Source organism: Bombina bombina, chromosome 2, assembly GCF_027579735.1.
Source record: "Bombina bombina isolate aBomBom1 chromosome 2, aBomBom1.pri, whole genome shotgun sequence".
Lineage (NCBI taxonomy): Eukaryota > Metazoa > Chordata > Amphibia > Anura > Bombinatoridae > Bombina > Bombina bombina.
The window spans coordinates 582441178-582456301 of NC_069500.1; the positions used below are offsets into that span (position 1 = coordinate 582441178).

At 36.2% G+C, this 15124-nt stretch overlaps 1 protein-coding gene across 2 annotated transcripts in view; it reads left to right on the plus strand.

Annotated features, from left to right (window-relative positions):
- The window catches only part of LOC128649286 (guanine nucleotide-binding protein G(q) subunit alpha), a 466803-nt gene extending 458129 nt beyond the window's left edge, over positions 1–8674 (plus strand). For both annotated transcript variants that reach the window (XM_053702477.1, XM_053702478.1), the window contains one exon: positions 7883–8674. In XM_053702477.1, coding sequence (XP_053558452.1) covers positions 7883–8073 — 191 coding nt within the window. In that variant the 3' untranslated portion in view covers positions 8074–8674. The remainder of the gene's footprint in view (positions 1–7882) is intronic.
- The last annotated feature ends 6450 nt before the right edge of the window (positions 8675–15124 follow it).

Below are 15124 nucleotides of genomic sequence, written 5' to 3' on the forward strand. Positions count from 1 at the left end.
TTATAATTTATATTGTAGCTATATTAGGGTTTATTTTACAGGTAAGTATTTAGATTTAAATAGGAATAATTTATTTAATAAGAGTTAATTTATTTCGTTAGAATAAAATTATATTTAACTTAGGGGGGTGTTAGGGTTAGAATTAGCTTTAGGGGTTAAAACATTTATTAGAGTAGCGGTGAGCTCCGATCGGCAGATTAGGGGTTAATACTTGAAGTTAGGTGTCGGCGATGTTAGGGAGGGCAGATTAGGGGTTAATACTATTTATTATAGGGTTATTGAGGCGGATTAGGGGTTAATAACTTTATTATAGTAGCGGTGCGGTCCGCTCGGCAGATTAGGGGTTAATAAGTGTAGGCAGGTGGAGGCAACGTTGAGGGGGGCAGATTAGAGGTTAATAAATATAATATAGGGGTCGGCGGTGTTAGGGGCAGCAGATTAGGGGTACATAGCTATAATGTAGCTTGCGGTGGTGTACGGAGCGGCAGATTAGGGGTTAATAATAATATGCAGGGGTCAGCGATAGCGGGGGCGGCAGATTAGGGGTTAATAAGTGTAAGGTTAGGGGTGTTTAGACTCGGGGTTCATGTTAGAGTGTTAGGTGCAAATTTAGGAAGTGTTTCCGCATAGCAAACAATGGGGCTGCGTTAGGAGCTGAACGCTGCTTTTTTGCAGGTGTTAGGTTTTTTTTCTGCTCAAACAGCCCCATTGTTTTCTATGGGGGAATCGTGCACAAGCACGTTTTTGAAGATGGGCGCGTCCGTAAGCACCGCTGGTATCGAGAGTTGCAGTGGCGTTAAATATGCTCTACGCTCCCTTTTTTGGAGCCTAACGCAGCCCTTCTGCAGAACTCTAAATCTAGCCGTAAGACTGGTGATTATTCCACATACAGTATATTGTATAGGCTGTATATCTGCTAAAACTAAAATTATAAATGAATTGTAAGGCATGGAGGCTTAATACTCATTTTACATTTTTAGTTTCTACGTTTTAGGCAGATGGAGTAGATATTTCTCCTAAGTAGTAAAGTTAAACTGTGCTGTGGAGTGTTCCTCAAATGTTTGTGAAAAACTAAATTGGATGTTTTTTTTTTTTCTGCTGAATCCAAATTAGAAGTTCGTCTTTCTATGGGTTAAATTCTAATCCTTTATGAAAGCTATTTTTTTTACAATGTTCACCATTTATTGGAATTAGATAAATCATTTGATAGTGTTCTTTTTAATGGATTAGAATAAATCTGACATTTTTATTCAGAATATTTGTTTTTCTCCAACATTGGTGTGTCCGGTCCACGGCGTCATCCTTACTTGTGGGATATTCTCTTCCCCAACAGGAAATGGCAAAGAGTCCCAGCAAAGCTGGTCACATGATCCCTCCTAGGCTCCGCCCACCCCAGTCATTCTCTTTGCCGTTGCACAGGCAACATCTCCACGGAGATGGTTAAGAGTTTTTTGGTGTTTAAATGTAGTTTTATTCTTCTATCAAGTGTTTGTTATTTTAAAATAGTGCTGGTATGTACTATTTACTCTGAAACAGAAAAGGATGAAGATTTCTGTTTGTAAGAGGAAGATGATTTTAGCAGAAAGTAACTAAAATCGATTGCTGTTTCCACACAGGACTGTTGAGATGAAGTAACTTCAGTTGGGGGAAACAGTTAGCAGACTTTTCTGCTTAAGGTATGACTAGCCATATTTCTAACAAGACCATGTAATGCTGGAAGGCTGTCATTTCCCCTCATGGGGACCGGTAAGCCATTTTCTTAGTTAAACATAAAAAGAATAAAGGGCTTCAAAAAGCACTTAAAAACTGGTAGACATTTTTCTGGGCTAAAACGATTGCTTTACTAGGCATATTATGCAGATTCTAACTAATAATTGGTATTATAATCTTGGGGAACATTTAGAAAAACGGCAGGCACTGTGTTGGACGCCTTTTTCAGATGGGGGCCTTTCTAGTTATAGACAGAGCCTCATTTTCGCGCCATTAATGCACAGTTGTTTTTGGAGAGCAAGGCATGCAGATGCATGTGTCAGGAGCTAAGAATCACTGAAAAAGCTTATAGAAGGCGTCATTTGATATCGTATTCCCCTCTGGGCTTGGTTGGGTCTCAGCAAAGCATATAGCTGGGACTGTATAGGGGTTAAATGTAAAAACGGCTCCAGTTCCGTTAATTTAAGGGTTAAAGCTCTGAAATTTGGTGTGCAATACTTTTAATGCCTTAAGACACTGTGGTGAAATTTTTTTTGAACAATTCCTTCATACTTTTTCACATATTCAGTAATAAAGTGTTTTCAGTTTGAAATTTAAAGTGACAGTAACGGTTTTATTTTAAAACGTTTTTTGTGCTTTGTTGACAAGTTTAAGCCTGTTTAACATGTCTGTACCATCAGATAAGCTATGTGCTATATGTATGAAAGCCAATGTGTCTCCCCATTTAAATTTATGTGATAATTGTGCCATAGTGTCCAAACAAAGTAAGGACAGTAATGCCACAGATAATGATATTGCCCAAGATGATTCCTCAAATGAGGGGAGTAAACACAATCATCAGGGGGGAACAAGGAGTTCCCTGGCGATGAAAGAAGTGACCAAGATAATTCAATGGGCGGAGGATCACTCCTGCCACTTGTCTGGGATCCACATCCCAGGAGTGGAAAATTGGGAAGCGGATTTTCTGAGTCGTCAGACATTCCATCCGGGGGAGTGGGAACTCCATCCGGAAATCTTTGCCCAAATAACTCAATTATGGGGCATTCCAGACATGGATCTGATGGCGTCTCGTCAGAACTTCAAGGTTCCTTGCTACGGGTCCAGATCCAGGGATCCCAAGGCGACTCTAGTAGATGCACTAGTAGCACCTTGGACCTTCAACCTAGCTTATGTATTCCCACCGTTTCCTCTCATCCCCAGGCTGGTAGCCAGGATCAATCAGGAGAGGGCCTCGGTGATCTTGATAGCTCCTGCGTGGCCACGCAGGACTTGGTATGCAGACCTGGTGAATATGTCATCGGCTCCACCATGGAAGCTACCTTTGAGACAGGACCTTCTTGTTCAGGGTCCATTCGAACATCCGAATCTGGTTTCCCTCCAACTGACGGCTTGGAGATTGAACGCTTGATTTTATCAAAGCGTGGGTTTTCAGATTCTGTAATAGATACTCTGATTCAGGCTAGAAAGCCTGTAACTAGAAAAATTTACCATAAAATATGGAAAAAATATATCTGTTGGTGTGAATCTAAAGGATTCCCATGGAACAAGACAAAAATTCCTAAGATTCTATCCTTTCTACAAGAAGGTTTGGAGAAAGGATTATCTGCAAGTTCTCTGAAGGGACAGATCTCTGCTTTATCTGTTTTACTTCACAAAAGACTGGCAGCTGTGCCAGATGTTCAAGCATTTGTTCAGGCTCTGGTTAGGATCAAGCCTGTTTACAGACCTTTGACTCCTCCCTGGAGTCTAAATCTAGTTCTTTCAGTTCTTCAAGGGGTTCCGTTTGAACCCTTACATTCCGTAGATATTAAGTTATTATCTTGGAAAGTTTTGTTTTTGGTTGCAATTTCTTCTGCAAGAAGAGTTTCAGAGTTATCTGCTCTGCAGTGTTCTCCGCCCTATCTGGTGTTCCATGCAGATAAGGTGGTTTTGCGTACTAAGCCTGGTTTTCTTCCGAAAGTTGTTTCCAACAAAAATATTAACCAGGAGATAGTTGTACCTTCTTTGTGTCCGAATCCAGTTTCAAAGAAGGAACGTTTGTTACACAATTTGGACGTAGTCCGTGCTCTAAAATTCTATTTAGAGGCTACTAAAGATTTCAGACAAACATCTTCCTTGTTTGTTATTTATTCTGGTAAAAGGAGAGGTCAAAAAGCGACTTCTACCTCTCTTTCCTTTTGGCTTAAAAGCATTATCCGATTGGCTTATGAGACTGCCGGACGGCAGCCTCCTGAAAGAATCACAGCTCACTCCACTAGGGCTGTGGCTTCCACATGGGCCTTCAAGAACGAGGCTTCTGTTGACCAGATATGTAAGGCAGCGACTTGGTCTTCACTGCACACTTTTGCCAAATTTTACAAATTTGATACTTTTGCTTCTTCGGAGGCTATTTTTGGGAGAGAGGTTTTGCAAGCCGTGGTGCCTTCCATTTAGGTGACCTGATTTGCTCCCTCCCTTCATCCGTGTCCTAAAGCTTTGGTATTGGTTCCCACAAGTAAGGATGACGCCGTGGACCGGACACACCAATGTTGTAGAAAACAGAATTTATGCTTACCTGATAAATTACTTTCTCCAACGGTGTGTCCGGTCCACGGCCCGCCCTGGTTTTTTAATCAGGTCTGATGAATTATTTTCTCTAACTACAGTCACCACGGTATCATATGGTTTCTCCTATATATATTTCCTCCTGTCCGTCGGTCGAATGACTGGGGTGGGCGGAGCCTAGGAGGGATCATGTGACCAGCTTTGCTGGGACTCTTTGCCATTTCCTGTTGGGGAAGAGAATATCCCACAAGTAAGGATGACGCCGTGGACCGGACACACCGTTGGAGAAAGTAATTTATCAGGTAAGCATAAATTCTGTTTTTCTTATTTTTATTTGTTTCTTTTCTCTAGCTTTTGCTAGAATCTTTATTATCTAGGGTGTGCTTGTCAACATTGCTTTTATATCTCGTTCAGTTGCAAAATTAAATGAAGTTTGTTTATCTGGTACATTTTTTTGTAACATCCGTAAAATAAGGATGTCATAGAATTAAATTCCTTTAGTACAGCAATGAAAGAGCCACAGACATCCAAAAGCAGTATTAAGATTCTTCCCTCTGTCTAAAGACAGCGCCTTTTTTAAACTATTTCATGGAAAAAAAGTATATATAGGGTCACAAGTCCCAATTTGTGATTGTACTACATGACCTTAAATAGTGACTAGACCTTAAAATAGTCTATAAAAAAAGACACAATGGAAGAAATCTGATTATTTTTTTTTGTGTGTGTGTAGTTATTACATTTTGATTTTCAATATGACTTTTTCTGCACAGCCTTTACTATTTAAACAAACTAACGGCTAGATTACGAGTTGTGCGTTAAGGTAAAAAAGGAGCGTTAAGAGGTCCTAACGCTGCTTTTTTACGCCCGCTGCTATTGCGAGTCTTGCAGGTATAGGTGTACTGCACATTTCTTTGGCCTTACCGCAAAACAACTTACATAAATTTTGTAAAGTCTTTTTTCTATGGGACTTCCATAGCGCTGATATTACTAGTCTGTCCTGGGAGGCCAAAAAGTGAGCGGTACACCCTACCCTGTCAAGATCCCTAACTCATTTAAAAGTCAGTAGTTAAGAGTTTTATGGTACAACGCCGTAACATAAAACTCATAACTAAAGTGCTAAAAAGCACACTAACACCCATAAACTACCTATTAACCCCTAAACCAAGGCCCCCCGCATCGCAAACAATAATATAAAATGTTTAACACTTAATCTGCCGCTCCGGACACCGCCGCCACCTACATTATATTTATGAACCCCAACATCGCCGACGCCTACATTATATTAACCGCTAATCTGCCGCCCCCAACGTCGCCGCCATTATAATAAACATATTAACCCCTAAACCGCCGCACTCCCGCCTCGCAAACATTAGTTAAATATTATTAACACCTAATCTGCCGTCCCTAACCTCGCCGCCACCTACCTACATTTATTAACCCCTAATCTCCCGCCCCAACACTAAATGTATTAACCCCTAAACCTAAGTCTAACCCTAACACCCCCTAATTAAAAAATAATTTAAATAAATCTAACTAATCTAACTATCATTACCTAAATAATTCCTATTTAAAACTAAATACTTACCTGTAAAATAAACCCTAAGCTAGCTACAATATAACTAATAGTTACATTGTAGCTATCTTAGGGTTTATTTTTATTTTACAGGCAAGTTTGTATTTATTTTAACTAGGTAGAATAGTTATTAAATAGTTATTAACTATTTACTAACTACCTAGCTAAAATAAATACAAAAGTACCTGTAAAATAAAACCTAACCTAAGTTACAATAACACCTAACACTACACTATAATTAAATAAATTAACTAAATTAACAACAATTAAAAAAATTTAATTAAATCAGCTAAAGTACAAAAACCCCCACTAAATTACAGAAAATAATAAACAAATTACAAGATATTTAAACTAATTAACCTAATCTAATAGCCCTATCAAAATAAAAAAAAGCCCCCCCCCCCAATGAAAAAAAAACCCTAGCCTAAACTAAACTATCAATAGCCCTTAAAAGGGCCTTTTGCGGGGCATTGCCCCAAAGTAATCAGCTCTTTTACCTATAAAAAAAAATACAAACAACCCCCCCAACAGTAAAACCCACCACCCACACAACCAACCCCCCAAATAAAATACTATCTAAAAAAACCTAAGCTCCCCATTGCCCTGAAAATGGCATTTGGATGGGCATTGCCCTTAAAAGGGCATTTAGCTCTTTTGCTGCCCAAACCCTAACCTAAAAATGAAACACTAACCCCCTGAAGATCGACTTACAGTTCTGAAGACCGGACATCCATCCTCAAGGAAGCGTCAGAAGTCTTTATCTAACCGGGCCAAAGTCCTCAACGAAGCCGGGAGAAGTCTTCATCCAAGCCGGGCGAAGTGGTCATCCAGACGGCATCTTCTATCTTTATCCAACCGACGTGGAGCGGCTCCATCTTCAAGACATCAGACGACTAAAGATAAATAAAGGTTCCTTTAAGTGACGTCATCCAAGATGGCGTCCCTTAGATTCTGATTGGCTGATAGAATTCTATCAGCCAATCGGAATTAAGGTAGAAAAAATCCTATTGGCTGATGCAATCATCCAATAGGATTGAGCTCGTATTCTATTGGCTGTAACAATCAGCCAATAGAATGCAAGCTCAATCCTATTGGCTGATTGGAAGTGCGGCGGTTTAGGGGTTAATAGGTTTATTATAGTGGCGGCGACGTTGGGGCAGCAGATTAGGGGTTAATAAGTGTAGGTAGGTGGTGGCGGTGTCCGGAGTGGCAGATTAGGGGTTAATAAATATAATGCAGGTAACAGCGATGTCGGGGGGCGGCAGATTAGGGGTTAATAAGTGTAAGATTAGGGGTGTTTAGACTCGGGGTTCATGTTAGGGTGTTAGGTGTAAACATAAAATGTGTTTCCCCATAGGAATCAATGGGGCTGCGTTACTGAGTTTTACGCTGCTTTTTGGCAAGTGTTAGACTTTTTCTCAGCCGGCTCTCCTCGTTGATTCCTATGGGGAAATCATGCATGAGCACGTACGACCAGCTCACCGCTGCCTTAAGCAGCGCTTGTATTGGAGTGCGGTAAGGAGCAACATTTTGCTCAACGCTCACTTCTTGCCTTTTAACGCCGGGTTTGTAAAAACCTGTAGTACCAGCACTGCAGGTAAGTGAGCGGTGAGACAAAACTGCTCGTTAGCACCGCACAGCTCAAAACGAAAAACTCGTAATCTAGCCGTTCGTTATTATTTAAATAATTTATTAATTAGGGAAACCCTTAATTTACTGTTAGGAATTTAATAATTAACATGTTTGTTAAAGGTTGGAGTTAATGTTGTTCACACATCAAACTAATGGAACATGAGCTGAGCAATAGAACTCCTGATAAATTCCCTTCAATGTTACTATTCATAAACATTGAATAAATACTGCCAATCAAAAGAGAATATAGATGAACAAAGCAGTGATACAATTATTAAACCGTGAAGCTGTCGGTATTCTCATATTTATATTATTGTTTAGAACATGCTTTATTAATGCATAGAATTTCCTCAATTTTTAATAAGAAAGGGTAAGAAGAATGTTTACTTATCCTCTTATATTTTTCTTTTATTTACAATAAAGGGCCCCAGAGAGATGCACAGGCAGCAAGAGAATTCATCTTAAAAATGTTTGTGGACCTGAATCCTGACAGTGACAAAATCATCTACTCCCACTTCACCTGCGCCACAGATACAGAGAACATCCGCTTCGTCTTTGCTGCTGTCAAGGACACTATCCTACAGCTAAACCTGAAGGAATATAACCTGGTCTAACTGTGCCTGCTAGCTCACCCTATTTCCCTTGGGCCATTGAAGAAATACAATGTGGACTGTATTATCTATAAGAAAGAAAAAGAAACGATTTGCAAAATACTAATTTATTGCCGTCCTGGACTCTGTGAGTGTCCACAGAGTTTGTAGTAATTATTATGATTTTATTTAAAACTATATAGTGGGGTTTGGGGCGGGGTATTAACTGCAGTACACTGCAGTGCAATTTTCTAGGCAAAAATCTTACGACTTGTGTTTTAAATTTTCAGTCGTGCACTCACAAAGGCCGGTTTAGTTTTTATTGTGTTTTCATTTTTAAGGAGAGAGCAGGGCGCTTTTTCAGTACGCATGAGGCTCTTATGTTCCTATTTTAATATTTTCAAGTACAACAGTGTCTCTACTGTTTCCCTGAAAACCATTCCTTTTTGAGCCGCTTACACTAATCAACATATAGGCATATACCTTTTTTTTTTTTCTCTTTCTTTTTTTGTCTTTTAAATTTAAGCCATCAGCCTTGCTAATGTATGTACTTTTCTGAAGGATAAAAAAGTATTGATACTGTGATTTTTAAATTATTGACATGTATAAAGTAAATTTGATTTTGGTACTGTCTTTTGTCACTGACGTAGGACCAGAAGAACTCATCAAGTAATTGATATATATGGGTTCACTTGTTAGCCATACGCTCACATAACGGACAGCTGGCAGACACATAGATAATGCTTCTAGAAAATGATCAAACACACATGGTGCAGAAAATAGGAGTAAATATTTTTTGATCATTTGACAAAGAGATTATTTTATGCTTTTATTCCACACTTGCATGTTTTAAATGCCATAAACACTACACATTTTATCCCCCCCCCCCCCAGCTTAGTGCAATAATATAAATATATATATATATATATATATATATATATATATATATATAATTTAGAATGGTTTCAAGGTGTTTATCATTTTTATTACGTAAAGCAAATCTGCAGTTGCCAAACTCTGGCTTTCCTTATTTTGTACTGTACATATAACCATGATGCCAAACTGACTAATTCTTCTTATTCATCTGATGCCTGCCAGATGATTAGTTCCGTTTACAATATGTATTTTATTTCTCCTAGCAAAGTATTTGATTATATTTGCCAAAAAGCAGTGCATATGCTACCTGAGCAAATAGCTTAGTATTTAAATGGGTTATTTTCTGCACTGTACATTAAAGTGAATCCCAGCAGTACTCTTTTCAGCTATCCAGTGGTGGGATGTAGCCTGTAACTTAAAGTTAACAGGTTTGTTCACCTCTTTAATGGAGCAGAGTTTAAAGCATAGTTGGTGCTTATGAGCAAACTAGAAGCCTCCATTACAGAAAATCATTGCCTTCTTAATCTTCTGATGAGATGCACTTATGCGCTTCCTGCAAATCAAATAATAAAAATGACTTTAAAAAAAACCCAATTGCTTTTATTAATTTAAGTGTGGTACCCTTTATGCTGATTGAATGCAAAGAAGTAGGAAAAATAGTTAAAGCACATGTATTAACACACTATCCGACTCATCCGCAGGGATGCTGGGGCTCCTAGTTGTGCAATTGGTTTCGATGTTATGCAACACAGGGGAGGTTTACAAATTCTAAAGTCACTGCCTCATGGATGAAGAGAATAGCTGGAAATCAAGGGCACAGAGATAGCTGAGGAGTTGTTTACCTTTAACTGTTACAGTGCTGAGATGCCTTGGTTGCCAAGACACTGGAAAGATTCATTGTCTTAAACTCTGTTCCTATAACCTCCCTTATAAGAGATTAATCGTTTTACTCCAATTTAAAATATACGTGTAACCTAACAAATGGTTGTAGGTATAGTGCAATTATGAACTCTATAATCATTGTACATACATCTCTCTATCTATATCTATATATATATATATATGGCAGCATCCATATTGGCTTTGTAATCATTAGTTTTTGGCAGATTGAATGTGCTGTATTGATAAATATGTATCAATGTAATTGTATTGTATGTCATATAGCTTATTCACATTTTTAATAATGTTAATTTGCATTTTTTTTTAATTTTTTAAGAGAAGAATGTACATTTTATCAATTTATTACTTGTTAGGCAATTTATTTCTTTCCTTATTAGTATGTTACTTTGGTACTAGAACTACAGGTACAGTATGAAAAAAAAAATTGCCCTAAAATGAATGATTTATGGGCTCTTTTTATATGAACAGTGAGTTCATATTTGTGTACTGTGCATTATGTTTATTGATTTAATTTCTATGCAGTCATTTTATTACCCTGAAACCGTAAAAGGGGCCAAAATGTTTTCTTGTTAGGCAAATCTCTTTGTAGCCAAAATCCCCAAAGTATATGTCCTGAAGCTTACATGTGCAGGAAAGAATTCAAGAACTACTCAAAGTGAAAATTATTACGCACACGCACGTATTTAATCTAAAAATATCTTTGCACGCCTAGTGCTAATAATTCAAAAAGATGAATTCGATAGCAAAAGCTAATTATATCAAACGCATACAGTATATTATTTAAGGTGTTTGCACACTACTAATGTATATAATTGTCATCATGTTGAATTTCTAGTCAGTGAAAAATGATATATAATTGTTTTGGTTGTTTTTATATATACATACATATATATTTTATTTTATGTTTTGAATGATGCTGTGACAGAAATGAAAATTGACACTGAAGCTTCAAAAGCTTTTTTCTGTCTTTTTTTTTCTTCTAAGTGGGGATATGTGTGTTTTTGTTTCATTTTCTGGTCTTTGCTATGCACAACTTTATTTTTAAATCGACTTACCAACGCCAAATGTAACAGTAGATTACAGTGTGGAATATAGGTTTGAAAGTTGAGGGCTATTTTATGTTTCTTCACAATTAATATATATATATTTATTTTATTTTTTGTCTGATCAGCTAGTGCCATTGGATTATACTGATCTTTATCCAAATTGAACAAACATATTCAACATGCCAATGGATGGTTTTAGTTACAATTGCTCACCCTGCTTTTATCTATATAATTAATGTACACTTGCACAAGCTAACGCCAACGCACAGTTGTATCCAACAAGAATGTATTACAAATGTTACTTTTACATTTTACAGTCATGCGGAATCTGTTGGCGCTCTACAAATAATGATGATGATTATAACAATAATGCCTTAGAGAGCTCCAGACCTGACATTTGTGCCTGAAACTTAAAACTGGAGGCAAAATATTATTTTTATTATGACCGTTTTTGCCAAACATTTATGCATTTTTGTTAAATTGTCTTTGTAGAAGGACATGGGAATTGACATAACCCAGAAATCTGGTAGCATGTGCTTCTAAAACACGAGACCTTGATCCTGCCTTTTCTAATTAACCTATTACTTTTATTGAAATACATAGCAGTTATGCCGGCAAATGACCTAATATAAACTATTTAGACACTGTTAATATTTAAACTCTTTTTGACATATTTAATCAAATATATGTTTGGAGGGAGTTTTGACATGCATGTTAATATGCTGCTAATATTTTCAGCATTAAAATGAGTAAGATATTTGTTTTTTTTTATGTGCAGGTAAAGATTTTGTTTTATGTGTCATTATGTTAACCATCAAGGTAGAATTCAATGATAAAATAGGATGTAAGTGCTGCAGAATCAAGCTCAATCCTTTCCTATTGCCTCACCAACTGACATCAGTAAATAATCATGACACTTCCACCGATAATGTCTAAGTAATATATATATATATATATATATATATATATATATATTTATACATATATATATATATATATATATATATATATATATAAGTGTGCCCAACTATATATTATATGAATTATCAAATAATTCCAACAGTTTGTTCTAATTATACATCCAACCAAAGATCCACAAAGAGTGCTTCTGGGTGTATATATGTAAACTCTATTCCACACACTTCTGTGTGTTCACGCAATCATTTGTTAAGCTATGCTATTGATATGTTTTTCTGGGATCATTTTTCCACTAGACAGAAGACATATGTTGGAATGTGGTACAATTTATGAACTGATTATTGAGCATCTGCTTTTTTTTTTTTTGCTTTTTTTTGCTTTTTTTTCTTCTTCAATATTTTAGTCAATATGACTTCAAATTTGAAGTTTACTTTTTTTTATTTCAATTATTGTTTAGTATCAAATTAAACAGTGATGCATTATTTCTTCTCTGTGTCTTGGATTTCCATGTTTGACTTCATTTTCCCGTTATAGATTGCTAAAAAAATATCACAGGGAACAAAAAGTTTGATATTGGGTCTTATACATTGGTAAAAAACTGGGGTTTTAAGTCCCTAACTGCCTTCTATGCCCAAAATAACTGTGTATCCAGAGCAATACTTTAGCTTTGACTTAATGTACATAACTGCCCGTGTATTGCATTGATCTTATTGTCTGGTAAACATTATTATACTTAATGTGCAGAGACTTTAAAGCCTAAAACTACTAAATGAATAATTGAATATATTGTATTCCTGCTACTTTTACCAACAACAAAAACATTGTACACAAGGATTGTTCCATTTTATTGTGTGCTTTCATATATTTTTAGAGAAGTGTACAATAATATACTGAGGCTTTTCCCTAACATCTTAAAAGGAGATTTTTTTTATATTACTATTAAATATTTGCTAATCCAGCAATGTGGATACATTATAGTTAATTTATTTTGTTTAAATTGGGTTTGTGCATAAAAGCCCTAATGTGTCCATATCCCTATTTTCATCTTGTGATTTTTATATGGCACTTTTCATGTTTGAACTTTCATGCCAAAGGGTTTTTACTTTCTGCTATGCATCTTATACCTTGGATAAAGGTGACAAAAACTACTCCCCAAGGCTTTTTGTAGTGTTGTTAATGTCTAGCAATCTGGATTAGTATGCATATACACAAACTATTGCAATGGACAGCCCATTATGGTAATCATGAAAGTTCTCTGAGACACGGGTGCGCTATTTTTTGGCTAAACTTGAAGCTCCTGATGGAGGGAGAGAGAGATTTTCAAGTACATTAAATAAAACACATTTTGGGGCGGTGCTATACATTTTTCAGTTATCTAAGATTTTACCTCATATATTGTTTATCATCTAAAGAATTTAACCAGATCAATTACAACCATTTGGGATACTCATGCACAATATGACCATTATTTACTTTATTTTCCAAGATAATCATTTTAAACATGAAATGTATATTATCAAGGTAAGTCTAAGTATATTAATATAAAATGACTAGATAAAAAGGTAATAAAAGCATAAACAGGTCAGTATTTTTTTTTTTTTTTTGGCAGTCGACGGTGCACACAAATAGGTGAGTTTATACATTTTCCTACACGTTATTTCTTGTGTATGTGTGTGTGTATGTATATGTATATATACCATACCAAACACCATATATTTTGCATTCTTTTTGGTTCAAATGCATTTCGACTTATAAAAGTATAATTATTTGCAAGGCTGGTTGTTCTGTCTGACCTCAGGTTAGCGCCTGGTTGAGGCAATAAACTGACCCTAGGCCATAAAGTTCTCTCTTGTAGATCTTAAAAACTTATGAGGGCTCTGGCTTATCTAAGGGAAAAACACAGGAACACATTTCTTCTGAAAAAACCCATGTGTTTAGCACCCAGGCTAAAAATTTTTACCCCTTTAACAGCTAAATCATGAGGTCTTCTTGAATATATATATATATATATATATATATATATACACACACACATACAGTATCTCACAAAAGTGAGTATACCCCTCACTTTTTTGTAAATATTTTGTTATATATTTTCATGTGACAACACTGAAGAAATGACACTTTGCTACAATGTAAAGTATTGAGTGTACAGCCTGTATAACAGTGTAAATGTGCTGTCCCCTCAAAATAATTTAACACACGGCCATTAATATCTAAACCCTTGGCAACAAAAGTGAGTATTGGGCCCAATTATCCATGTTTTTCCTCCCCGGTGTCATGTGATTCGATAGTGTTACAAGGTCTTAGGTGTGAATGGGAAGCAGGTGTGTTAAATTTTGTAAGAAGGTTTTTTGTGGGAGAGTAATGTGGGTTGTATTAATTCAAACTTAAGGGATAAATCAAATTTATTATTTATATATCGTAACCCTTAAGTTCCAGAACCATTAACAGTAATATACATCAAAATGTACAATGGGATGCAAAAAAAGAGAGATTTTGCAGCGCAGAGAGAAAGACTGTTGGTTACTGGACTTCGTTAAATACTAAAACCCACTGTCAGAGTAGGCAAAAAATAAGTGTGATCAAAATTCAATACTTTGGAATACAATTGACAACTTCATTCACACAAAATAACTTTATTAGAAAAAATAATTAAAGTAATAGTCCGGCTGGACTAGTACTCACGCACACTCACACACATACGGTTTAAAACTTGCTGGAACTCAGACTGTATAATTTAATCTGAATTGCACCTCATAAAATATACATCACTCCTTAACAGGAGATATTGGAGTATCTGTATATATATAAACAATCAACTCCTGTAGGAAAGTGAGTATGTTATTAACAGTGGTAGTAAGGTGTACCTAATAAGTATTTATACAAAAAAGCACAACATTAGTATGAATAGTATCCGATTCAATTACCGGTTGGTGTGCTGAGAAGTAAAAAGGTCTATAGTACACTCAATATGTATATGTTAGTCAAACAGTCAAAAGTAAAGCTGGTGATTTACTGTGTTCCTAAATTATAATCATTGCAAGTGTTGCAAAAAATGTTAAACTGATATGAAAAGGCCATAGTCACAGCATAGTCATTGGTTATTTTTAAAGTACGGTGTATACCTTTAAATATAGATTCAAATGCACTATATATATATAATGCACATATCTATCGTTAAGTGTAATATTTGTGTATGCCTTAGTACAATCAATTATTGATAGAGATCGGTTTTTCAATTCAACCTTGCTGAATACAGATATATCAGCAGGCAACCCACGAATGGAAACATATGCTGAGCTTAGCTAGAAAAGGTCTCTTCTATAGCGGAG